The 27,900-nt window shown below is 32.6% G+C and overlaps 1 protein-coding gene across 1 annotated transcript; it reads left to right on the forward strand.

Moving 5' to 3' along the window:
• On the forward strand, positions 1-26,131 carry LOC140438590 (2-Hydroxyacid oxidase 1-like). Its single transcript, XM_072528253.1, has 7 exons — positions 1-306; positions 11,391-11,542; positions 11,624-11,744; positions 17,325-17,459; positions 23,008-23,242; positions 23,306-23,534; positions 25,933-26,131. Exons 1-7 carry the CDS (start codon positions 161-163, stop codon positions 25,998-26,000), a joined length of 1,086 nt encoding a protein of 361 aa, XP_072384354.1. The 5' UTR covers positions 1-160; the 3' UTR covers positions 26,001-26,131.
• The last annotated feature ends 1,769 nt before the right edge of the window (positions 26,132-27,900 follow it).

Below are 27,900 nucleotides of genomic sequence, written 5' to 3' on the forward strand. Positions count from 1 at the left end.
TTAGTAAAAACTAAAGTCAGTTGAGGTATAAATGTGATAATAATTGCTAAAGTCAGCTAATTTTATATAATAAATAAACTGTTCTGCAGATAAGACTAATAAATATACATCTTAAAGTGCGGTTAATTACTTTGTGCAATTTCTAAATATTATAATAAAAATGTCTAAACCTGTGCAAAATCTTGTATGTGTTAACGATTATGAAGAATACGCAAGAAATAATTTATCACATATGTATTTTGAATACTATCATGGAGGAGCTGGAGAAGAAAAGACTTTGGAATGGAATAAAACAAGTTTTAACAAGTATGACATTTAATTTTAATTATATAGGTACGATGTCAAATAGAATGGACTAAAATCTAACTGTACATTTGGTTAGAAGAAAAAATAGTATTGTATTTTATTTAAAAATAATGAATCTTCTAATTTTCTGAGCTACAAGTGCTAAATTTGTTTTCTTTTTCTATATGTATATAGGTATATTGCCTGCTTTTCTTCAACATGGTCTCTTATTCTTTTGAAATATTGTCATTTTATCTCTCGAGAATATAAGTGTTTTAAATTCGGTTTAAGGTATCGATTTAAACAGTCCAATGTGCTGAATTGTACAATAGTAAATTCTCTCCATTTTTAAAATACTGTTATGACAGATATAAACCTTAGATTTAAATATGAAGTCATGATATAAATATAGAGTTGATAGTTTATAGAACAGTTGTAATTCAGATTTTGAAATATATACTTACTATCATTGAGTTTAGTACTGTAAACAAGTTGGCTTTTGAATTAAGTAATTTAAACGAAGTGTAACAATACTTAAGTGATTAAATATTGTAATTTATTTAGTCGAATATTAAATTAGTATTAAAAAAACAAAAAAAATTACTTATTCTCTTATTCTCCAAATCTCCTAAAACTATCATCAACCATCAGATTCACAGTCATAATCACTGTCGTCGCTATCCTCATTTGGATGGTAAATTATAATTATATATTCAACTGCTTCGATGCGACCTTTACGGATCCACCATTCTTCAATTAAGTCTTCACATTTTTTTACAATGTTTTCCCAAATTTCAAGAGTTGCAATATCCAATGCTTGTTGCCATGTTTCCAAGACTGTCCAAAACTAGTCTTAATACACAATGTCCAAAGCTATGTATACTTTCATCTACTGTATATAATATGTTTGGTTGTGCATGACTTTTAGCTAACGTTAGTAATTGAGACTTAAAACAGTATTAAGGAAATGTAATATTTTTGTTCGTTAACCATTCTTTTATTTTATCTACGGTCCAGGTGTTTGTTGGTTGCTTATTTAAAATTTCCGAATGGTACGCAGCATTATCTAGTACTATAACGGATGGTTCATGTAAACTTGGCAACAGTTTTTGTTTCAAATATTTCACAAACTTCTCCGTATTCATATTGTCGTGATAAACGGCTGATTTTGATTTTGATGAAAACGCAAGATCTGCTCCCTCAATAAAACCATGTTTTCCACCTGCATGCACTATAATATATCTCTTTCCCTCGTTATCGATGTGTTTTATAGATTTTATATTCTCGTCCTGCCAAATTCGTTTGATACCGCCTTTAGCAAAAATCCATGTTTCGTCTAAATAAACGAAGGAAGAACATTCTTTTTTAAATTGGTTATAATTTCTTAAAAATTATATTCTTTTGTGAACGACACTAGCTCTTTCACACAAAGCCTTTCTATTGTCTTCCTTTTTGAACTTAAAGCCAATCTGTCTTAAAACTCTCCAGAGACTTGTTCTGGAAATTTCAAATATATTTCTGTCTTTTAATTTTTGCAGCACTGAATCTAACGAAACATTTTCTTTCTTTTCGCGCATTTTATATATTGTCTCACGGATTTCAAATTTGCAACCTACGGGAAGATCTATAGTCTTTGGTTGTCGGCGAGATTTATATTGTGCGACATTTTGTTCACTTTATCCACTTTTTTTGCTTTTTGCAAAACCGACTTTAGTTTTGTTTCACTAATACAGAGTGCATCACACACACGTTTATGTACGGACCGAACTGGTCGCAAAGGCCCCCCGTTGGTTTTCTCAGCAGTAAAATAAGAAAGTACATTAAATATAAAGTTGTCTACATCTAAAACACATCTCGGCATTTTTGGCTTCAATAAACAAATACACTACACTAAACTTTCTCTTAACGGATACCTCTCTTCACCGGACACCTCTATACGGACGGTTTTTAAAACTAAAATCAGTCGGCGATATATGAAACTGTATGTAAATTGTTGTTACTTTTTAATATCTGTAACGACTCGGTACTTTAACTATCAATAGCCGGTATGTTATACCCGTTACTTTCGGAACTTTTAAGACTACATTCCACTCAAAGCAAACAAATATTTAAAACTAACAAAGTGAAATATTGATTCTTTTTCTGGTTTCTGAACCATCGTTCTGAAAATTTCTTTTCATTTATATTAAAAATAGTATATTTCTTTTTATTACAGTTGTAGTACTAATAAAGTAATAAAATAGTGTAATATCAAAGAAACCCGGTGCTCCTCTTTGGTGTTTAATTTTCACCGAAACCCAACCCAAATTTCTGATGAACATATTTGGCTTCATAGACGTCATTGTATTTATTGGTAGGAGCGTTTGTTTAAAAATTTTTGGTATTTTTGGATTAAATTTCACAATAAATTTTGCGTCTATCTGAACATCTATTAACTGAAATAATTTTAGTTTAGATGTCATACTAACAGTAGATCCTTTTTATTGGAATAATGATTAGACCAATTTACTTTCATACTTCTACTTGCACAGTAAAATATTCGTTGTCGCAATAATCCAAAACAGTCATATATTCGTGGAATAACCTATAATCTGTATATTACTGTCTTTCCTGTTATTCTTCTTTAGTTTCTCATTTCAATGAGAAACTAAAGAAGCAAAATGTATTTCCTTGCGGTCACTTAACTTTGTAACATAATATTATATTTCTGCTTATAATAATAAAAATAATACATTAGGTCTAGTTTATAAAATAAGTTCTCATTCACATTAATATTTCGACTGAGCGGATGAGCGGAAGTCGATTGTATATCTACCTAAAGATGTAAGATACTCAAATTAGTATTTTCTTTTTATTTCAGGATATTCAATTATTTAAGTCTATCAATAGAAAAAGTACTAGCAACCGCAGATGCTTGTTTTGATCTGTATGTACATAATGTCTTCTAAAAACACGTTAAAACGTGTTTATTTGGAAGAAGTTATACATCGAAGAAAAGTTATACATGTATAGTATTGGCGGCAGTAAACAGAACGAAACCCAATTATAAAGATTCGAAGTGTATTTCTGAGAAAAATTTAATTCTATTGAGGTCCTGACATTTTGCCGAATGCTGTTTACATAGCAGAATAAAGAAACAACGTATTAATCATGAATATGATTAATGAAATGGAGCAGTGATCAATGAAACAGGAATAATAACACAGCCCAACAAAATGAAAAAATTTAGTGCTTGAGAAATAACGAATTATAAATATTTTTGGTGCTGTGATTTCAAAAAGTCTTATTTTTTTCATAGTTTTTTTTAATCGATTGTATAATTTTACCTTAGCTCGGAAAGATATACACAAAGGCACCTGGAAATCACCAAGACAGACTTACAGTAAAAATAATAGATCATGTTGTTGTAGGCTCTATTCGCTAATTGTAGATTTAGTAATTAGATTTGATTAGATAATAATTTTCACAGCTTAATATGTCTATTTAAGGAATATTATCATTACTCTTACTATCACTGCTGTTGTCACCTGTTAACATAATCACTACGGGTTCGATTATAGTATCAACATGAATATCTAACCTTTTGTTCGTTTTTCGACCTTCCGTACATGGGAAATAGCATTCTGCCATGTTAATGGCGTAACTTCACCAATAGCGGTATTTAAAAGACGCTATACATCTTCAGTTTTAAAAGTTACATTATGACGTGCCACATAACCTTTTGTTTGTGCCCAGATTAGCTTAATCGAATTCAATTCGCAGTGATATGATTAGGGCGATGTTGTTTGATTAAACACTTCAACTCTACCCTAACTGCATTCTCATGGTACGAAATATTTTTTCCCGGAGCCATTTTTGCATTTCAGCCTTTCGGCTATTTGAAGTGGGAATTTGTTTACTCCGGCGACTATGGTATGATGCATTGTCCATAACGATGACGCAGTTATCTTCAACACGTTGCAGAACATATTGAACCAACTGTTCGAAACGATCTGCATTCATATCCTCATGGTAATCACCGATTTTTTTTTATAAAAAAATTAAAACACTGTTTTTTAGAAAGCCGCTGTCACTTCCAACCATGGGTCACTATGAGTCGATGTTCTTTACCTGTCGGTCCTCGGAATCCTTGAGATAGACCTCCCCATTTATTACAATTCCGTCTTATGTATTGTATAGTGCTTCTTTAAATAAGTGTTAAAGTGAGTACAGGTTAAATAGGAGCGCCATAATACACAACCCTGGAGTACTCCTCTTTTTATGTTGATCTCCTCTGATGTTTAATTCTCGACTCGTACAATGGCCTCTTGTTTTAGGTATAGCTTTGATATTATCTCTGCGTCTCTGCCGTCTATTCCCGACTCTTTAAGATTGAGACGAGTTTGCTATGCTGGACTCTATCGAAGGCTTTTTTAAAGTGGATTGATAATAAAGCTCTATTGACGTCACCCGCTTAATCAATAAAGACTTGTATGGAGACTAGGGCCTCTCGGACGCCGAGCCTCCTTCTAAACCCAAATTATGTGTCAAATCTAGCTTTTTCTACACTCGTTTTTGTATAATGCCCAGAAAAACTTTTAGAGCGTGACTCATCATACTCATTATTCTATATGTATATTGTCTATGTTTAACAACTTTAATGGTTCAACATGCATCTCGTCCGGACAGGAGCCTTTCCGTGTTATATATTCTTGAGAGCATATAGTTTTTCTTTTCATATATTATTATTCGTCAGCTATCCGGTTCTTCTGATATTGTTGGACCGAGTATTTCATCATGAAATATATTCTTCTATACGTATATTCTTTTCATGTTAGTAGTTTTGTTTCTTTGTCCATTACTATCCGCCTATGGTCGTCAATTAGTTTATTTTCATAGCTGCATCTGTAGCTTCCGGTGATTTCTCTAATCTTATTTATATTAAACGAGTCGTGTAATTATTGTAGATTTTCTATTTCACAGAGTTTCCATTAAACCAATTTTTCTTTGGTTCTCTTATTTTCTTTTTTATTTCTTTATGTATCTTGGCATATCTTGTTTTCATTTAGTCTTTCATATCTTGTTTTGTCTACAGTTTTAATCATTCTTCTGTTCTTTTTAAGTATTTCATCAGTCATCCTATTGCATCATCATATTTTTTGTTATCAGTTGTAGCTGGCAGTATTTCTTGATTTATCCTTTTTTAACGTCCAATTTTGTTTCCCTGTTTCTTGGAAAGTGTAGATAGATCGATGCTGCGTCTATTCGGACCCTGTCTAGATTTAACCTCAATACAGATTGTGATTAAAAGCTACGTCAGCACCTGGATACGTCTTTCGAATTTGATAGAAGTTTTGTATGTTCTTCCTATCATAATATAGTCTGGTTTCTTTCGATCGTGTCCTCTTTATCCTTAGTCGACTTCCAGGTATATCATCTTCTAGGTGGAGATACTATGCATATACTATACATATTTCATGCTAAATTCTAGCAAAATCTTGAGTATATAACAGAGAAATTTATGTAGATGATAATGAGAGACAAAAAGAAACATGGACAATGGAAGAAAGATGGAATACATACAGTGAAGTATTAAAGACAACAGCAACTGAAGTGTGTGGAATCAAAAAATATAATAAACAGTTGAAAAGGACAAGATGGTGGAATAAAGAACTGAAGACAGAAATAAAAAAGAAGAAAATAGCATGGAAAAAATACATCGAAACGGGATTAGAAGAAGATAAAGAAAAATAGTATAGGCAGAGACGATTGGCAAAAAAGACAGTCACACAAGCAAAAGCAAAAACATGGAAAGAATTTGGAGAAGAACTTCGGGAAGAATATATAACAAATAATAGAAACTTTTGGACGACAATACGACACATAAGGCAGGGAAAACGAAAGGAAATAAACGCAGTAAGAGATACTTCAAACCAAATACAAATAAGCCCAGAATAAATAGCTAGGGTATGGAAAGAATATTATGAGAAAAAATTTGATACCGAAGTGATAAAGGAAGACAATATAATCAATGAAGGCGAAGAAAACACAGAGCCAGAGCAAATAAGTAGAGAAGAAGTAATAGAAGGATTATCAAATATAAAAATAGGTAAGGCAGGTGGAGATGATGAAATTGAACCGGAAATGGTAAAATACATGGGAGAAGAAGGAATAAACTGGCTATGGAAAATATATAAAGAGGCGTTAGAAAAACAAACAATCCTTAAAGACTGGCAGAACAGTATCATCGTGCCAATATACAAAAAAGGAGAACATGTAAACTGCGACAACTATAGAGCAATATGTCTGTCATCGGTATGCTTTAAAATATATACGAAAATAATAGAGAAGAGACTAAGACAAGAAGTAGAAATGGTATTGGGAAAAGAACAAACGGCATTTAGACCGGGAAGACAGACAAATGACAACATATATTAGAAACCTAATAGAAAGAAGCATATATACGGGGGAAAAACTAGTATTAGCATTCATAGAACTAAGAGCAGCATTTGACACGATAGAAAGACATATTATAGGGAAATGCTTGAGGAAAATAAACGTACCTAATGCATTGATAAAAATTATAGAAAGTACTTACAAAAAGGTAAAAGGAAAGGTACAAATAACAGGGGAAAGATCGGAAGCATTTAATTGGAAGAGAGGTATTAAACAAGGAGATAGTCTCAGCCCTTTGCTATTCATAATAGTAATGAACGAATTGATAAGAAACACTAGAGTTAGAACTAATCAACTACAGACAATAATAGGTTACCGCAGATTATAACCGGTAACAATAGAGTCCTTAATGTATGCAGACGACATAGTACTAATAGCAGATTCCGAGAATAAAATGCAGAAACTAATGGATATATGGGTAGAACAAATGAAAGAACTTAAAATGGAGATAAACGAGGAAAAAAGTAAGATAATGATAATCAGCGGCAAAGGAGATAAGGAAGATAATCAAATAAAGATGAAATGTAAAAACTCAGAATTGGAAATAGTAACAACTTACGAATACCTGGGAAGTATAATAACTAATAACGGAAAAATAGACTGGGAAATAACAAATAGAGCAAAGAAATCAAACAAGTTATATTATGCGTTAGCCCCAATAATGGGAAAAAGAGAACTTGCACGAGAAACAAGAATAAAAATATATAACACAGTAGTGATACCGACTGTGCTCTATGCAAGTGAAAACTGGACAATTCTGGAAAAACATAAAAGCAGGATAAACGCAATGGAGATGAGACATCTAAGAAGGATAGTTTGAAAGACAAAATGGGATAGATTAAGCAACGAGACTATTAGGAGAATGGCCAACCAGGAACCGATAATGAACAAAATAGCAAAGAGACAAATGAACTGGTATGGGCATCTGATGAGGATGCAATCCAATAGAATAACAAGAAAAATTTATGAAGCAAAAAACATCGGAAAAAGAAAAAGAGGCAGACCAAGAAAAAAATGGATACAGCAAGTAGTAGAGGCGGGAAAACTTAAACAAAAATCACTCGAGGAATTGAAAATAATGGCAGGAAACAGAAAACAATGGGAGAGGTAGGTAAATGGAAATTAAAATAGCTAGCCCAAATCCGACACCTTGATAGGGTAAAAGGAAGGGGAGAAAGAAAGAAAGAAAGATAATGAGAGACAATATGATGAAAGCATTAAAGAAACTAGAGAACTTTAAAACTCACTGTTTATATTAATATTACTTATAAAATAAAATAATTATTAAATTCAAGGACACATTTTCTCATTTAAATAAAATAACATAATATTCTATGTTTGTTTATGACTATTTGACTTCACCATTAAGATTATAAGCTTCATAAATATTATTATCATTACGGATGTGCGTATATTTGATAAGAATATTAACATTTTTAATGAACAACGTGGAAAAATTTTGTAAAAATCTCCAATTATTCAAACCAATACAGAAAAATAATTGCGAACTATGATCGTCAACGTCAATTAACGCTGTATTTGACAATAAAACATCGAAAACTGTTACATGCGATTACACTTTATAGCCTTCGAAAATTCAAAAATTTGCGGTGGGGAGAACAGTTTATGTCAAGTTTGTCATTTAAAATTATATCTGTATTTTTTAATTTGTTATTTTCCATAGATTCTAATAAAGATAGATTACTCCCTTTATTTTGAAAGTGAAGTATTTGAAATTGGTCATTAAAAGAATGATTACGGTTTAGAAGGTCAAGTGCTTATGTAGAATATTTTTTTCTATTAATGAAAGCCCTTTTGTGTTCTGCTATATGTTTGTTAAAAGTTCTACCAGTTTGTCCGATGTAAATTTTTGGGCAGTCGCCACAATGTAAGTTTGTATACACCACTATGTAAGTACTTTCTCTTTTGGCTCTTGTTATTCTTAATATATTTGCTTAAGTTGTTGTTTGTTCTAAAAGCTGGCGTTATTCATTTCTTTTTTATGTGTTTGGCTATTTTTGTCGATATTTTACCTGTGTATGTAATCGAGCAGAAGGTACTGGGTCTTTTCTCTCGTAATGGAAATATTAATTTTAGGGCTTTCTCATGTAGTTTTTGTTTTAAAATTTTGTTTATTGTTTGTTTGTTGTACCCATTGTTTACTGCTATTTGCTTAATGATATTCAATCTCGAAGCTATTTCTTGACATGAAAATTTCTATTAATCTAAGTAATATGCTGTGGTAGGCTACCGATTTATGTTATGTAAGATGGGATGAATAATTGTGTATAGTCGCATTTTGTATGGGTAGGTTTATGAAATACGGAGAACTCATGTTTTTTTAAGTCTGATAGTTCTTAACTCTAGAACATTATGAATTGATTCTGTTTTTGTTCTATTGTAAATTTAATACGACTATGTAGTGAATTAATTTACGATAAGAATTGGTCAAGTTGCCTGTTAGATCCTGTAAAGCATACCAGTACCACTACAACGTCCACGTATTTCCACCAATATAAAACTGTTTGAATACGGAATGCTTTAAAATATTTGTTTCTAAATGATCAATGAAAATATCTGATAGAAATGGATTTAGAGGATTACCCATTATAAGTCCTGTACTGGTGTTTGTATATATTTGATTATCAAATTCAATGTAGTCCTGGTTTGTGCAAATTTCAAGATGAAAAATTTCAGAGACAATGATTGGATTTGTAAAAAGTTTTTTACTAGAACAAAAGTTTCTGTAGGAGGAATAATAGGGAAAAAACCTTTTTCTTCAAATAAAATCAATCTGAAGTTGTTAGACATTTAAAAATATTGTATTTTATTAATTGTGTTCTATTGGTATTGGTATAGGTGAACATTTAGTGTGTTATTATAATAATCTCTAAGAGTTTTTTTGAAATTTTATATGACAGAGCTGTATAAAAGAAACTACATGTCTTATTGGGTGATTAGGTTTGTGTAGTTTACCAGCTTTCAGAACAAATAACAACTTAAGCAACTATATTAAGAATAACAAGTGTCAAAATAAAAAGCGCTTACACAGTGGTGTATAAAAGCTTAAATGTGGCCACTGCTCAAAAACTTACATTGGTCAAACTGGTAGAAATTTTAACAAAGGTATAGCAGAACACAAAAAAATTTTCAATAATTTTGTACGTAGAAAAACAGATTCTACGTACGCACTTTAACTTCTAGACCATAATCATTCTTTTAATGGCCAATTCTTTACAGTCAAACTAAAAGCCTTATGCTATCTCCATTAGAATCTATGAAATGTATATTTAGTTGTTGAGCAAGATATTGCAGTTCTTCGAGTGTTCCCGCCAGAAGGACATAATCGTCAGCATATCTTGTGGCTCTCCATTTATTATTAGGCCCTCATTGACTTCGGCCAAACCTAATTCTGAGATAACTTCACTGTATTACCATTCTTAAACAAGAATGGTAATTAAATTCATCCTTGGCGCACCCTACGGCGAATCTGAATATTCCCAGTCAGTTCATTTTAAACTTTCGCTTTCGATGTTTGATTCCAATGGCGGTAAGATATATTTATAATGTTTCTACTGTCTATGTTTTTATTTAACGAAATTTTCTTTCGTTTTCGAAACACTCACTGCAACAAGTGCACCCTGTGTTCCCAGATCTTCTATAAACCCCATTTATGTATTACCTCGTCTAATTTCTTATGTATTCCATTGTGAATTTCTTATTAAAAAACAATTTAAGACATGACTCATTAAGGCTATGGTGTGATGTTAATTGCACTCTTTTGCATTGGCTTTTTTGACTGCATATGGCAGTATTATAGGCCCTAGTTTATTTGTTTTTATGTTAATGATCTAGCCAAAAACATTGTAAAAAACCATGACAATATTCGTTTTGTAAACCTTGCTGTTGACACCAATATATTGATCTTAGGATCAGCTTTGAACAACTTATGAATATTTGCAATATGAATAGGCTAAAAGTAAATCAAAGGAAACTAAATTACATATCAGAACTAACAGGAAAAACGATACTGTACCAAAGAATATCTGCATATCGCTTGGACTTCGTATTTCACGTCAAACTTAACATCAATTTGTTACTTTTTTAGAGTAACATCCTGATTTTGCAAACTTCCACTCGTTTGTCGCTTAAATCATTTCGGATCATTTGAAGATTTTATTCTACAGAGAAAAGTAGTTACTGTACTGCTTGATAGTGTGATGACTTTACGAGGAACATATATTTGCGAGTCCTAGTATGTCTCTTTAAAAATATAAAAATATCAACTAACATATTAGAGAAAATTGACGCAAAGCAGTCCCTGTATCTGTTTTTTGCCAGGTTTATCGACCACGTAACCTAAGTGATCAATGAGAGGATCACGTGGTGGATAAATCATGTCCATTAGAAAGATATGCTGAGACTGCTTTGCGTCTGTTTTCTCTGTGGCACTGGAGGAACGCGACTGTATTGCAGCAGTCAGTCTATCTTGTATTATATGTCTATGATCAAACCATATATGTAACTTCGTTCAGTGTAGTGACTACACTATCGACACTTATAAATAAGGGAATCAACACGACGAACCTTGTATTATTAATAATTCTGTATTTTTCAAACCTGACTACTTATGTACATATCACATATTATATTACACGTAAATATTTTAGATATCGCATCAGACCGAAATATATGCGCTCAGTAAACAATAGAAGTTTATCCACAAGTATCTTGGGCAAGCCTGTAGCATTTCCCATAGGGATATCTCCTACAGCTTTTCATAAATTAGCACATCGCGATGGAGAGTGTGCTACTGCAAAAGGTAAAGTTATATTTTCGTATATTTTGCCCCAAATTCTGTATTAAAATACAATTTTTAATACGTACTCTTTATCTCTTTCAGCTGCCCAAGATTTAGAAACCATCTTTATATTCAGTTCTCATTCTAATTCTACCTTTGAAGAGGTGATAAAGGCGGCACCACATGGAAGGAAATGGTTACAAATGTATATATTTCAAAGCAGGTAAATAAATGGTCGAATTACATTTTTAGATCTTTGAGAAAACAAAATAAATAATGCATTTCAGATGAAAAATCTACGTAATTATTGCTGGTAGTAAAAGAAAGTCAATCATTGACGTTTAACATTACCAATCTCATTAAACCTTGGACAATCACGACGCAGCAATTAGATAAACCTAGGTCAAGCCCCCAGTTAATTATTAGTACTTATAAAAAATTATTTTTCGATAGTTGAAATATAGATAGTACAGCCACCTGAAAAAAAAATATATTATTTTCTCTGGTTATTAAACGTTACAAAAATCTTAAACGTTACAAAAATCTTAAACGTTACAAAATATTTTCTCCCCCATCTATCTTTCTATTGATAACGATCTCTCTAATTTTTAAGATAACTTAAGATATGCTGACGACACCGTCCTTCTGGCAGGAACACTAGAAGAACTGCAACACCTTGCTGAACAACTAAATATATATTGCAACGATTATGGACTAAAAATAAATTTGAAGAAAACCATGGTGAAGAAGTTCATGGTATTTAGGTACAAAAGCACAAAACATCAAAGTTAAGCTGGTAATAGATAATATAGAAATAGAACAAATATCTTCGTAAAAATACCTTTGAGCATGGATCACAAAAGATACTGATCAGACAAAAAAGAAATAAGATGCCACATTGAAATTACACGGCCAACTTTTAATAGAATGAGAAAACTTTTTTGTAATCGCGATATCAATATATCGCTCCGAATAAGAATGCTTCGATGTTATATTTTCTCTACCCTTTTGTATGGGGTTGAAGCTTGGTCACTTAAAAAATCCAACATTAAAAACCTAGAAGCATTCGAAATGTGGTGTTATCGACGTATTTTGAAAATATCATGTATGGATAGCAAAACAAACGAACAACTAGGAAAACAATAAATTTATAATGGCTATACACCCCAGTGTGGGGTTAAACCGCAAATGCTTTCTATATCCTATTTCTTAAGTGGATCAGTCTTTTTTGTTTATATTATCTTCTTGACAATATCTCTCCATTTTTTCCTGTCTCTAGTTCTTCCTCTCCATTCTCTGACTCCTGCTCTTTGGAGGTCTTCTTCAACTTCTTGCAGCCACTTTGATCTCGGTCTTCCCCTTCTCTTTCTTCCTCCTGGATTCCATTCCATCATTGCGTATGTCACTGCCTCATCGCCTGCTCGCCAAATGTGACCTAACCATCTAACTCTGCATTGCTTTATTTTAGTTACGATGTCTTCCTTAAGTTCTTCCTTAATTTCTGCATTTGTTCTGCTTCTATATTCATTTTGCTCTGTTCTGATTGGTCCTAGTATGGTTCTCATAATCTTTCTCTCTGCTATTCTTAAGTCTTACTCATCTTTTTTAACCATCGTCATTGTCTCTCCTGCATATAATAATATTGGCCTAATTATGGTGTTATAAATGCTCATCTTACTTTTTTTAGTCAGTGTTTTGCTGTGTGTGCAAAAGTAATCTTTTGTTTGCAAAATAAGCTTTATTCGCTGCTAATATTTTTTCTTTTATTTCGGTGCTATCATTAATCCGTTCCGTTTAATTGAATCAAATGCCTGTTTGAAGGCTATGAATAACATTTCCAATTCTAATTTATACTCGTTTGCTTTTTCCATTATTTGTTTTATTGTGTGTATTGCATCTATTGTAGATCTTCCTTCTGTGAATCCACATTGGTACTGTCCTACTGTCTTCTTTGTGATCTTTGATAACCTCTTTTTTATTATTGATGTCAATATTTTATATGTTGTATTTAGTAACGTTATTCCTCTATAATTTTCACAGATTTGTTGGTCTCCCTTTTTATGTACTGTTATGATCTGCCCTACCTCCCAGTCCCCTGGCATTTTCTCTTCTTTCCATATATTTTTCAATAGTGCCAGTATTTTTCCTCTTAGTTCCCTTCCCCCGTATTTTATTAGTTCCATATTAATTCCATCTTTACCAGGGGCTTTTCCATTTTTGCTTCTCTGTTTTACTTCATTCAATTCCTCTAATGTTGGTTCTTTTGAAATTTCGATGTCTACTTCATCTACTTCATCTGATTCTTCTTCGTGCACCATTTCCTCCTCGTTATGCATTTTTTCTTCTGTTGTTTCCTCCGTCAAGAGCTCTCTGTAGTAATCTCTCCATACTTGCTTGTATTCTTGGTCCTCTATTATCACTATTCCCTCTCTATTTTTTATTCCGTTTGTTTTGCCCTTGTATTTTTTGTTTTGTTCTTTAATCTTTTTGTAAAAAATTTTCGTATTTCTGTTTGTTCTTTCCTGTTCTATTTCCTGCATTTTTTTGTCTACCCATCTTCTTTTATTTTGCCTTATCACTTTCTTAGCGTTCCTTCTTAATTTTTCATATTCTTCTCTGTCTTCCTCTTTATCTGTTCTTAGCCATTTATTTCTGGCTTGCATTTTTTTCCTGTTACTTCTCTATATTCTTAGTTATACCATCCGTTTTTTGTTTTAGCCTGTCTTTTACCTATCTGCATATTTGCACCTTCTTCTATTGATTTTTTGATCGTCTCCCATTCTGTGTATATATCTTCTGCTTTATATTTCTCTTTTATTTGAACTGTTACTGCCTCTTCACATTTTTTTCTTACTTCTTCATTACTCATTTTATGGACATTTCACTTTTTATGTTGGTTTTTTTGTTTTGTTTCAATTTCAACTTTTTGTCTTATAGTGGCTGTGACCATGTAGTGGTCTGAATCTGCACACGCACCTCTGAACCTTCTTACATCTTTTATTGACGATTGTTTTTGTTTATTAATCATTATGTGATCAATTTGACTATATGTTTTCTGATCAGGTGACCTCCATGTTACCTTATGTATTTTAGGGTGTTCAAATTTTGTTGAGCTTATTAACAAATTTCTGAAATTGGAATACTTGGGGCACATCATTAAAGGTGAAAAATACGAACTACTAAGGAATTTATTGCAGGGTAAAATCAAAGGCAGAAGAAGCGTAGGAAGACGTAAAATATCGTGGCTACGCAATCTCCGTGAATGGTTTGGATGCAGTTTAATTAAACTATTTAGGCGCGTAACCAACAAAATTATAATTGCCAGAATGATTTCCAATCTCCGATAAGAGCTGAACTTGAAGAAGAAGAATAAACCTTATCGGTTATTAAAAAATTTACCTCGAATGTAGATATAGTCTGTTTGCTTCTGCTCCTCCTCAATCTTTTCTCCTTCGTAAGGATGTAGTGGCGTCATCTAATTTGTTTGACTATTTCTGTCCAACAAAACTCCGGGTCTATAAAACAATAATCAGGCCCATAGTAAGTTATGGTTGCGAAACATGGGTGGTGACACAGAAATCTGCCAATGCATTAGATGTGTTTGAAAGAAAAATATTACGTAGGATCCTGGGCCCAATAAGTGAAAACAACAACTGGCGAATTAGGTACAATAGAGAAATATACGAGCAATATAGCGAACCAACTCTAGCACAACATACTAAACTGCAGAGATTACGATGGGCAGGGCACGTGGTCCGCATGCATGAGAATAGAATCCCCAGAAAATTATTAAATGCAAGAATGCAGGGAAAAAGACCTGTTCATGGAAAAGAACAGCGGTAAATAGAGATGGTTGGAGAAGCCTGTTGAAGGAGGCCAAGGCCCGATTTGGGCTGTAGCGCCATTGGATGGATGGATGGATTTCTGTCCAATTATCTCTCTCCTGTGCTTGTTGTTTTGCTAGATTGGCTCACAAAAATAATAAATAAAAATTAGGGTCTTTATTTTTTAGTAAATAAAGCAACATAAAAAACAGCATGCTAGATTCTAAATAGAACTAAGCTCGACAAGTTGGGTGTCAAATTAAAGAATGAAAAGAAGAAGATAATCTGATCCCACGCATGGGCGCTATTAAAGTGTAACGTAACTTGTCTGGATGGGAAGTGGGGATGGAAAGAGAAGAAGAAAATCTAGGTGAAAGTTAGTTTACCTTGCAAACCGGCGCTCAGTTCTTTTGAAGGACACAACAGTGAGCTTTGAGACGTGGGTCAATAGATTTGGGATGGGGGTATATTTAAAAAATCTGGGGGAATTGAAATGTACCAATGATGCTGAGGGAATTTGGTACTAAACGAAAGGGGAAAAATAAAGGGCGCCACCCAGTCCTTTGTCGAGGAACAAAGAGGTTATGATATACGGGGTGAAACGAAAATGCTACAATATTTTTATTTTAAGACTGGTATACTTTGTCTTAAAGTGACTAGTCTGTACAGGGTAAAATATGCAATGCTAACCTTATGGGAATTTCGCCAAGACGTTGCCAGTTTTATGCAGTGAGCGATGACGTTCTCTATTGTCTATCTTTCAAAATAAACGGAATTAACCAGCAGTTCTCAACAAGTCCTCACGTACAATTTTATGTAATATACAAATATTGTTTGCTAATAATTTTACATAATACTATACATTATTTGTTTCTAATAGTAACTTATTAACTTTTATCTTTTATTAGTAGCAGTAGTATAATAAAATGTGCATTAAATAAACATTTGTTTCAAAGTTTAAAATAATTCCGGTAATTTCTGCTAACTGCCAAATTTAAAATGTTATTTATGTCCCTGCGGTGCCAATTACTACCATATTGTGTAAGTAATTTGTAATTTTGGTTGAGATCAACTGCAAATACTTTCTTCTAAGTTACTCAGTAATCAAGAAGCAATTATAGTAATTCTTGTACATAATGTTTAAAAGTTTGATACATCCAGGGCCTTAATTAGGCTTTATTTGTTCTTCGGAGCGCGTAAACATATTCGAGATACGATTATTTGTACCATCTTGGATGTACTGTTACTGTTTTGTTATTGTTATTATTAGTTGGTGGCTGTTGTTAGGATTTGCTGTTGGCAATTATTGTACTTTTTGTTGTTGGCTATTTTTATATTTGACGCCGAATTTTTACCGTAAAATGGAGAAAATTGTTCAATGGAAACGTGGAGAAGGTCTGAAACTTTCAGAGAAGCAGATACTAATGAATATTATTAATTATCATCTTAATCAGGATAATAACGACTCTGTATCAAGTGTAATTAGGAGAGTATCAGAAATGAGTGTTGTTTGCGAAAAGACTCTTTTTCGCATACGACAGGAATATTCATCACCTGCTGGCTTACAGTCTCCAAAGACGTGGCCCAAGAAGCGAAAGGTTGGTAATTCTCGTGACAATAAGTACGATGAAGGTGTCAGGGGCCAAATTCGTAGAATAGTTCATCAATTTGTTCGTGACAACATATATATATATATATATATATATATATATATATATATATATATATATATATATTTATATTTACAATTATATTACAATTTATATGTATATACACACACACACACACACCTATATTTAAAAAATTTTAAGAGAGACGAGACAGGTGAAACGATGTTGAGTTTGCTGCCTCGAATAATTCAAAAGCACGAATATTAATTCGTATTTGAAATTGACAGCTTCTCAGTGCTATTTAAAAGATTTTAAATTTACCTTTAACCTTCACTTTACCGATAACAATAAACAATAAATACATTTTAGGGAGATGATTAAAGATTTTGTAAAAATAGCAGAAGAAAGTGGATTTGAAGCATTGGTCCTAACTGTGGATTTTAATATGCATGGTTTAAGACGACGCATTTTAAGAAGCGAGTTTGTGATGCCACCGCATGCACAGTAAGTAGAATAATACGTGATTTAATAGTATCTAATATGAGAATCTTATATCTCACAACATAATATCATTAAAAACATTATACTTATTTTTTTGGAGGTTGTAATTTTAAAATAAAATCGTAAGCCACAATTTTATTTTAAAAGTTTATTTTAAATTTAATTTAATTTAAACATAGACTTAATTTTAAAGTAAAATTGTGGCTTATTCCAATCATTCAAAAACCATCACTCGGGGGGTTTTTGGGGTTGCTAAACACGAATATTAAAATGGCGATAGTCATGGCAACTATCAACGTGGCGATTGTAGATGTTTTGTGATTATTTATTATTTAAGATTTTTATGAAAGTGTGGTACCAAGTAAGAGTTAAAATATGAGTTCTTGAATATAAATACAATTTTTTTATTAAGTAGGTTTTTCGAGGAGGCCTATGTTCAGCAGTGGACGACTATGGGCTGATGATGATGATGATCCTTTATAAAAAAAAATACTATCTAAAAAAATTCCAGGCTCTCTTTTGAAGGAATGGACTTCCTCGTCGTAAAAAAGTAATGCTTCGTTGTCAAAGACGTTTCAGGTTTATTACTTAGAAAAAAACTGGAACGCTGTTAGTTGACCGCCGCATGTGTGTGTCGGAACTCCAAGAAAAGAACGAAGAACTCGGAACGCCTGACAGCTCTCTGTGTACGCGCGGGCTAAATTCGTAGATTTTTCAGACACTATAATAAAACTCGGTTTATTGAGTTTCAGAAACTGAGCATGCGCGAGTAGTCAGTGCTGGCAACCGAAATTCAATAAATATTATATTCATATATTTTTTATGGAGGCTTGGAGGGCACTAAAAAATCAGCAAATCACTAATCATCACGATGTTTCTTACATTTTTTGAACGAGTAGATTCTTCTGAAGCAGTTAAAAGATTACTGACACTTTTTAAAAATTTATTGAGGTATCCAGGGAGTATAGAAGAGTATAATGGGTTAGGAATAAGGGACAGTGAGAAACTCTTCGCCTTGGATGATATTAAAGTTTATGGATTTAAATTAAAATTAAACTCAAAAAATTTTTTAAAGCATTAGGATTTAAATTTTTTTTATTTAAAACGCTTAGGAGAGGAGATCTGATGCCTTTGTTTAGAGTGAAGGTTGGCGCCTTTTTTAGTCAGTCAGAAAAACCTTAAAAAGTTAATTGGTAAAATCAAGAATGAAAACAATGAGGCGGCATTAGAAGTTAGGTATACAGGCACTTAGTACTTTTAAAATTTTGATTAGTTCTATATTATAATAAGAAGTATTTAGTTGTGTTTATGTATAAAAAATGCTGTGTGGTGCAAAGTTTTTATCTGTCAAACGTTTTAAAAGGTGTGCATTATGGGTGAATGAGAAAGAAATTACAAGAAATGCTTCTGTTGACGATAGTGTTGAAAAAACAAGTAATATGGCATTTGTAAGCAAATCAACGATACATAAAATTCTAAGTGAAATAATAAGTGGAATTGTTAAACCTCCAAACGACAATGCAGGAGTTAAAACAAAGTTAACTTTATTGAACAAATTAAAAGCGGAATAAGAAGAAAAGTTTACGAATTTATTAAAAAAAAAGAAAAGATTCCAAACACTTGCCAAAGTTTTGGATGCAATCAATGAAAATCTGTATCTCCCTAAAATGGGACAGGAAAGACTATGGGAAATTTTAAGAAAATTAAAGTTCAAGAGGGCAAAACATGATAAAAAAACAACTCTTATTGATATTAAAGAAATTATTTGTTGAATACGAAGATACCTCAGAACTATTTTGAAATAATGTGCGGAAGGTAAACAATATTTTATTTAGACGAAACTTGTGTGACCGAGGGTTATACAGTGGGTAAGATGTGTCAGGACACAAACGTTCAATTTTCATGACAGGCTTGTTGGAAGGATTATCTACAGGATTAAAGGTTCTTTCCGGTAAGGGACGACGCCTAATAATAACATACTTATATTGAAATTCATTACGGGTTTTTAAAAGGGCTTTTTATTATTTCAATCTACAAAAATAGCAGACTATCATGAAGATATGAACAGTGATGATTTTGAAGGATATTTTCAGCAGATTATAGAACTACTACAAAAAGTAGATTTTTATTATAACTTAGGGTTCTTATTTAACCTTCGGCCAGGCGCACCCTATATAATTACATCATCAGGCGCGCCGCAGCAATTTGCTGCCATGTAGTTTCTTATTGTTTTCGACACTTTTAATTATTGATTAACTGTATCGTTATTTATTTTGTCAAAAAATAAGAACGCTTTATTAATTTAACTAATTTTAATAAATTGTAGAGAAAAAAACTTTTAATTTATTTGATCATTACAATTAATACATACAATATTAGATTTAGAATGTCTTTTACAAGTGAATGCACTACATTGTGTACATTTCATAGAGGTATACGACTTGATTTTTTCACTGTAACAATTGCAGCATCTACCACGTTTAGCAGGATTTTCGTCTTCTTGATGGGGTACTGGTTGCTTCGGAAACATCCTGGACAGGAACTCGGTTATATCACGTGGAAGTGTTTTAATTTGTGATCGTGTATGAAGGTGTTCTTTCATCAAGTTCATTGCAAGGTTTTTGAGAAAATGTCTCCTTTGAGTGATTTTCCAGAATTTGCAGCGGAATGTAGAACAAAAGCATTTATGTCTCCAATATTCATTAAATTATAGAATATAACACACGGCCATCTTTTAGTAATTCGTGAAACACTATATGATGAACATAATTTATCTACAGTATCAACTCCTCCTTTTGTTTTATTGTAATCTAAAATCAACTGTGGTTTCTTAGTATCCATGTCAACTGTACTTTCGTTGTGCATAGACCATAATAATATGACTGACTTACTTTTACGCGGCACGTAAGAGGTAAGCATATAATCTTTTTGTAATCCAAATATGCTAGCTTGAACTGCCCTTGATTTATGTGGAAGAAATTCTTGAGGAATTTCTCTTTTGTTTTTCTTCAGCGTCCCAAGCAGAGTAACTTTCTTCTGCAGCAAATATCTAGCTAACGGAATACTAGTATAAAAATTATCTGTTGTTATGTTTCTTCCTGTCATTTCTACGGACTGTATTAGACGTTTTACAACGTCAAAGGCCGAATTTGATACGTCGTATGGGCCACTTGACTGTTTACCGCAATATATCTCTAAATTGGCGGTATAAAATGTTTGAGCATCACATAACGCGTACATTTTTATCCCGTACTTAGCAGGTTTGTTGGGTATATATTGTATCCAGCTACACCTACCTCTAAAGGAATGGAGCATTTCATTAATTGTTGTATACTCTGACAAATTGTATGAGTTTTGACAATTTTTTATAAATCTGTCAAAAAACGATCTAATGGCCGACAGCTTGTCTATTATACATCTATCACTCCTTGTATGTTTATCATCAAATCTCAATGAACGTGCAATAAATAGGAAACGTTTGTAGCTCATTACTGCTCGAACAATATCAATCCCTGTGCCATCTTTTTCCCAAAGTTCTATCACATTTGTGTGATTGCCGTGCTTTATGCCAATCAAATAGATGAGTCCAAAATGGGCCAATAACTCACTCCTGTCCACATTCCTGCAATCTCTATCTCTCAAATATTGCGTTTTATCTCTATGTTCATTTATATATAAATTGGTAAAAATTAGAATTTCATCAACCATATCAATATTGATAATAGTAAAAAACGCATCAATTTCTGTTTTTATTTGACCTGCTGTTCCTTTTAATCCCGGTGGTACTCTCATTACATTTTGTTGCTTTGTCTTAGATGTGGCAAAATAAGTTTTATACCACTTACTTGTTTTATCCTTGCCAATGAATGTATCTTCAACGTTTTCGTAAAACACTTCCTCCTCATCTGACATATCTTGCTCTGAACATGTATCGTCGTGGTTCTCCTCAATTTGTTGTTCATCCAAATCACTATCACTTTCCAATATTTCATCTGTTTCATCTTTAATATCTGTCATATTATTTAGAATTTCCTCTAATTGTGCTTGGGTTAACACTTCCTTTGGATTTTTACGAGACATGGCGTAATCTAAAATTATAAAATATGTTATAATATAGAATTCTACAATAATCTAATATGTTTCATATATATTATTAATTCTTATAAATAATTATATTATTAACAATTTTACTTACCAATAAAATTTCAATTTCTCGAAAAAGATATATAATATGTATATTAGTTATTTCAAAAAAAAATTGGGCGAATTTCACTACCAGGCGCCTTGCAGCAATTGTCTGCCTCGATGTACTATTCACAATAAAGTACGATAACTAACTAATTGGATTTGGATTTCACAAGACGATGATGGGTACCGACTAAGGATTAACCGATAAGGGAATTTTAAAAATATAACGTACATATCGTATCCCGTTAACACTTTACCTGGAAATATTGAGTTTACGCAGCAAATTACTGCGGTGCGCCCGGCTGAGGGTTAAGTTCAGAAATACCTTTGTCTTTGACTAATGTCTATTAACAACAGGAATAAAAGAAAATTAATAAAATTCAAATTTGTTCAACTAAAATTTCAGAATTCGATGTTCTCCTTTCAAAGGTCAGCAACAGATAATCAATTTCTTGTCTTCCAAATCTAAATCAAATCAAAAATCTCCTTTCACCAGTCCTTTTTATCCAATCATCTTTTAGTCCATCAAAATCACACAAAATACCTAGAAGTTACTTTCAAATTTTCCATTTTTGTTCTCTCAATAAGCACAAGCAGTTCTAACAATGAATCCTGCCTAATTAACTTTCTACAGAATTTCGCAAAGATTTGAAACCGATACGAGTCACAAAAGAGACCATCAATAGCTTATGAATATATGAATAGCCTATAGCATATTACTAAGTCGTAAAGAACGATTAATATGAGTACAGACTGTACATTTTTTTATTCTTTAGTGTTTCCACTAGTCATGCAAAAACCAAGTCATAAAGGTATTTTTTAAATGAATGAATACCATGTTTTAATCTTGTTTAGGCTTTGGCGCCTCTTCAAGGGTGGGGTTTTTTATTGGGGAAACGTCAATTTCCATATTTCCGTTGTCCGGAACTAAGTGGTGGTTGTAAAGCAGTTGTGTCAGAATTATTTCCTGCCTTTGGGCATCGGTTGGACCAAGCCCGCTACTAAGTACAAGTTGTGTTGGAAACGGTCCTTTTCAGATCGTTGGCCTTTTTGTTTTGTTCGGTTTAAACGCGTGGACGGCAGCTGTCCTCAACTAGGATCAGGTATCGTTGTGCAATGAGATTGGGATATAATTTTGTAAATAAAAAAGGTCTTAATATAAAATAATATATTTTTTGTCTTGTTTAAGGTCATTTTACCTGTAGGTATTGCTATATAGCTGTCATATTTTTATATATTATATATATATATATATATATATATATATATATATATATATATATATGTATATTATATTTATATCGAAATGTATTTTAAATATACCAAATATTATTTTATTCTATACAGATTACCATTGTTTAAGGTTTGTCCTTCTTAAAAGATATCAAGAGACGAAGACAATATCTAGTTTTGTCGATCTTCCTGATCTAGACGCCGATTGGAGTTGTGTTAGATGGTTAACAACTGTCACTAAATTACCAATTGTAATAAAAGGTGTGCTGACAGCCGAGGATGCTATCGCAGCAGCAGATGCAGGAGCTTCTGCTATTCTTGTTTCTAATCACGGTGCTAGACAACTAGATAGTCTTCCATCAACAGTAAGATATGATACAGTTAAAAATAAAATCGTAGCTTTAACGTCCAACTACGAATTGTTTCAGATAGAAGCTTTACCAGAGGTAGTGAAAGCAGTTGGGCATAGAATTGAAGTATACATGGACGGAGGAATTAGAGATGGCACTGATGTATATAAAGCTCTAGCTCTAGGAGCTAGAATGGTATTTATTGGCAGACCTGTTATATGGGGTCTGGTGCGTGATGGAGAAGAGGGTGTAAAAAACATATTGAACATTCTAAAAGGGGAACTAGACAATGCAATGGGTATCACAGGTAATTTTTGATTTCATGAATGTTTGCTCTAAACTCTTTTAAAAACAAAAATAAGTATCTATATTTCAATAAATTAAAAGATTAAAGATTTTATAAATAATAATGTAGGTACAGCCCTTCGACGGTATGAGAGTAGGATTTTTTGAAACAGAAGGATACTATACTTAGTGACATTAGAATTGTTACACCCAGAAGGAATAATTTCTTGAACTTAATTTTTTGGTTACATGGTAGATTTACATCAAGAATAAAACTATAAAATTGTCAAGAATTTTTATTAACAAGTAATCAATGTATTTGGCGACCCCGAAGCTGAATACGCTAATGTATACGTCAACGCATTGACAAAATGAGATGTGGCACCTAGTTCTAAGCAACTTGAACTTCATGTATTAGCTGTGCCAGAGACTGTGGAGGATGGTGCAAAGTGGACAGTCTCTTTTCTATCATATCCCATACATGTTCAATAGGATTTAAATCCGGAGCACGAGGCGGACACGGACACTTATCTTGCTGAAAAAGTACGTCTCTACGGCCGTCGAGATAAGGCAGTAAAGTGGTTTGTAAGATGTCATCAACATAACGCGTAGCTATCATATTGCCTCGAATAAACACGTGGTGATCGGTCACCATAGGCACCATTACTTCAACTGTCCTGTGAAGATGCCTCTCAACAGCAAACCCGATATCTCTTCGCTCTCCACGGCGGTGTCATACCAGCCTACGACCATCATGCATTCCTAAACAAAATCGTAATTCATCGCTGAATGCTACATTACGTCATTCTACTACCCAATGCTGCTGTACTCTGCACCAATTCAAACGTTGATGACAGTGGTCCGTAGTCAAAGAAAGCACTAGTCGTGGGCAGAATGAAACCAGTTCAAAGGATTGAGTGCAACGGTACAGTGTACGCATACTAACAGGTCTAACTACTACTACAAACCATTGGTCAGCAATTTGACGCATAGTAGCAAAAAGGTCTCGCAGAGCCAGTAATCTAAAGCGCATATCTTGACGCTCTGTGGTACGGCTCGGTTGATCAGTTGGTCTTCTTCGTATTCCTCTACCTTCGTTTGTCCACATATGACAAACACGCATAACGGTCATTGTCATACAATTAACACGATGGCCAATTTCGCGATACGACAAACCCATACCTCTATACGCAATAATTCTACCTCGGTCAAAATCGCTAACATGGTGGTAATTTTGGTGTCCTCAAACTCGAGGCATTTTCTTACACTGAATACAATAAGACCGAGGAATAATAAAGGTTTTCACAAATCGGTCAATTCACAAAAAAATTTATAGATAAAACTTTACTTTTACAAAAAGTAGAAAAGATAAACCATTGGTATTATTATCATAGCATGTTTTAAATATAGTCATTCTGTTGCCAAAAAATTAAGTTCAAGAAATTATTCCTTTTGGGTGTAACACTTCTAATATTACTGAGTATATTTCTTGACAGGTCGACTTATAGATGTGGATCAGTGAACATTGGTTAGAGTTTTGTTTCAGTAACCATCGACAACTCGCGCTTCAAGTTTTCCTTCAGTTATTTTCCACTTTCTTCTGTCTATGGATGCCGTTTTTCAATTTCTTATCTTATTTCCATTTTTCGTCTTCCTTACACATTTTTAACTGTTTCTTTCCTGGTAGTACGCTTTTTTTTCTTCGCCTTTTAACAAATCACCTAACCAACAAATCTGTTTGATATAACTATCTGGATAATTTCTTGTTTTAGCTGTCTAATTATGAATTTTTCGTTCAATGCAGAATTCTTACTTGAACCCTCAAAATATTTTCCTCTCAAAGACTTCTCTTAACGCATTCCAGTCCCACATATTCATCCAGGTTCTGCTCACATAAAGGTCTTTTGGTTCATCTACTCGTCATTATAGTTTTAATCTTGCCGTTCTATGCATCTATACAGATATATTTTTCATGTTTTTAATAAATTAGAGCCCTAACAGTTTTTTCTCTTCCCAGACGCTTCTTCATTTCTTTTTTCCACGGTATTTTAAAGTAACTACACTAAGAGTTCACTAAGGTAAGAGCACTAAGTGCAGATAATCTTGTATCTTGTTTTAGTAGACTTTCATTTTGTGTTTTTCGTTGAGTCTGGTATCATTTTCAATTAAGTACATTTTTTTCTGTTAGTTAATAAATCCGTTCCTTAATCTTCCAATTTTCTATTGCTATTGTCTTTTTATTCCGCTTGTTTGAATTTTATTTGATTTATATTATTTTAATATACTTATATTATCTAAAAATATTCCAAAAACGAAGTGTATAACAAGACACAAATGTTAAAGTAGGTAATAATCAATAATGTATCTTTTAATAGTTTATTTGCTATTTGAAATGGTTTATCTGAATATATTTGTTTCAGGGTGTTCAAAAATAACAGATGTCAATAAGGAAAGAGTGGTTCACGAAAATTACTATGCAAAACTATGAAGATCTTGGGCTTTTCTCTATTAAAATTAAACAATTTTGTTTTCAGTGCAAATACAAAATTTAGTAGTCTCGAATCAAAGTAGACCTTAGCAATAACAAATTGTTATTATTGTATTAAATATTTAGTATTTTTTTGTTGTTTTGTATAACCTAATAGATAATATAATCGAGAACAAAATGATCTAACAGAATTTTTTTCCCAAGGATAGCAACCTGACTGAAAAGTCATGACTGAGGAGAGAGCAGGTGTTTATCCTGTGTTCAATCAGTAAACATAGTTATGGTTAATATATATATATATATATATATATATATATATATATATATATATATATATATATATATATATATATATTGTTGTACTTTTGAATGTCCATAAGCAATAAAAAACCGATATACAAATTTTATTACTTAAATAAAAATTAAAATTATTGATATTTCATAAAGACACGGGCATATAAATTTTCAAACATCCTGTATAAGACAAAATATGTATTTTAAGTTGTTCGAAGAATTGTTCATTAGGCCTCAGAGACAAGACTTTCAAATATTATCGATAAGAAATTTAAATAAGTCGGTTATTGTGGAATGGATTTACCCGGAATAAAAGTGTATATAGAAAGTGTTGAAACAATAGACCGGGATTTGCGGTGGTTTTTCTCCCCGAAAGATTATATCGGTAAAAGTTTATTAACAAAAGACATTGAATTGAGAAACAGGTATCGTTTGTAGCTATTAGTAAGAAATATTTGTAAAGCAGATAGATTTAGTTAGAATAATTAAAGAAGGTTGTTTTCTGGAATTACCCGAATGACGTTTTATAGAGAGAGTTGGTTGGTAACGATATACGTCACAGAGGTGGATGATTTTTATTGGTCAATTTTTGAATGCAAGGAGGTTGGTTTTGGCTATGAGATAGGAGAGAGAAAAAAAAGTTAGTTAGTCAGTTTTCGTCGTCCAAGAAGGAAGGAGCTTGGTGATTTGTGTTTGTTTGAAGTCCCGAAGACGTAATTTACCGGGTGTGTTTATTTGCTGTGTAAAAGCTGACCAGTGTGAGGAACGGGGTACAGAGAGATAGAAAACCAAAGGGTATGAGAATATTAATAGCAGACGAAGCCGGAAACATTTGGAGTTATAAACAGGCGCGGAGATTGGCTCAAAAGGAGGCTGCATAGACTAACACGAGTTGTTGGGTTGCAGATACAAGGACAGATAGGAGAAAGGTCTACGTCATCTGGACCACAATAGGAGCAGAAGCAGAGAAAGGATTTTTTTGTTGTGGCGTGGCCATAGAATTGCAACGGCAGAGAAGGAAAGGTCAGTAAATTTTCATTAGAGCCGGAGTGTGATTTTCATTTATTAATTAAATAAATTGAATAAATAATAGAGACAGTTAATTTTGCGATCACTTAAAAAAAAAAGAATTATAAAAAGAGCTTAGTTATAACACATATTAAAAATCAATGTAAAATAACATTTGGGTCCATGATAGAAAACAACTTCTCATATATTTAAAGTTAGTATATTGCAAATATTACAGGATTGATTGTTATATAAAATTTCATTAAAATAAAGGACATCTCACATATAGTTCAGTTGAATTTCTATGTATTTTATTCAGGTCATATTACCTATCCCGATTAGGAAGCCAATTGGAAAAATAAGCAATATAATACAATTTAAATAGCATAACAAAATGGCCCCCAACGTGTAAAGCTTTGAAAAATATTTCTAGTTGGCAAATTTGAAAGGATAGGAGTAGACGAGCAGATATTTGAAAGTTTATATGCCGGGGATAAAGTGAAATATTATGTAAAAATTGAGGACATAAAGATTTATATATTTTTTTTAAGATACAATTTACCATAATTGATTTATTCGTGATATTGACAATTTATAG

Source organism: Diabrotica undecimpunctata, chromosome 1 (genome assembly GCF_040954645.1).
Source record: "Diabrotica undecimpunctata isolate CICGRU chromosome 1, icDiaUnde3, whole genome shotgun sequence".
NCBI classification, from domain to species: domain Eukaryota; kingdom Metazoa; phylum Arthropoda; class Insecta; order Coleoptera; family Chrysomelidae; genus Diabrotica; species Diabrotica undecimpunctata.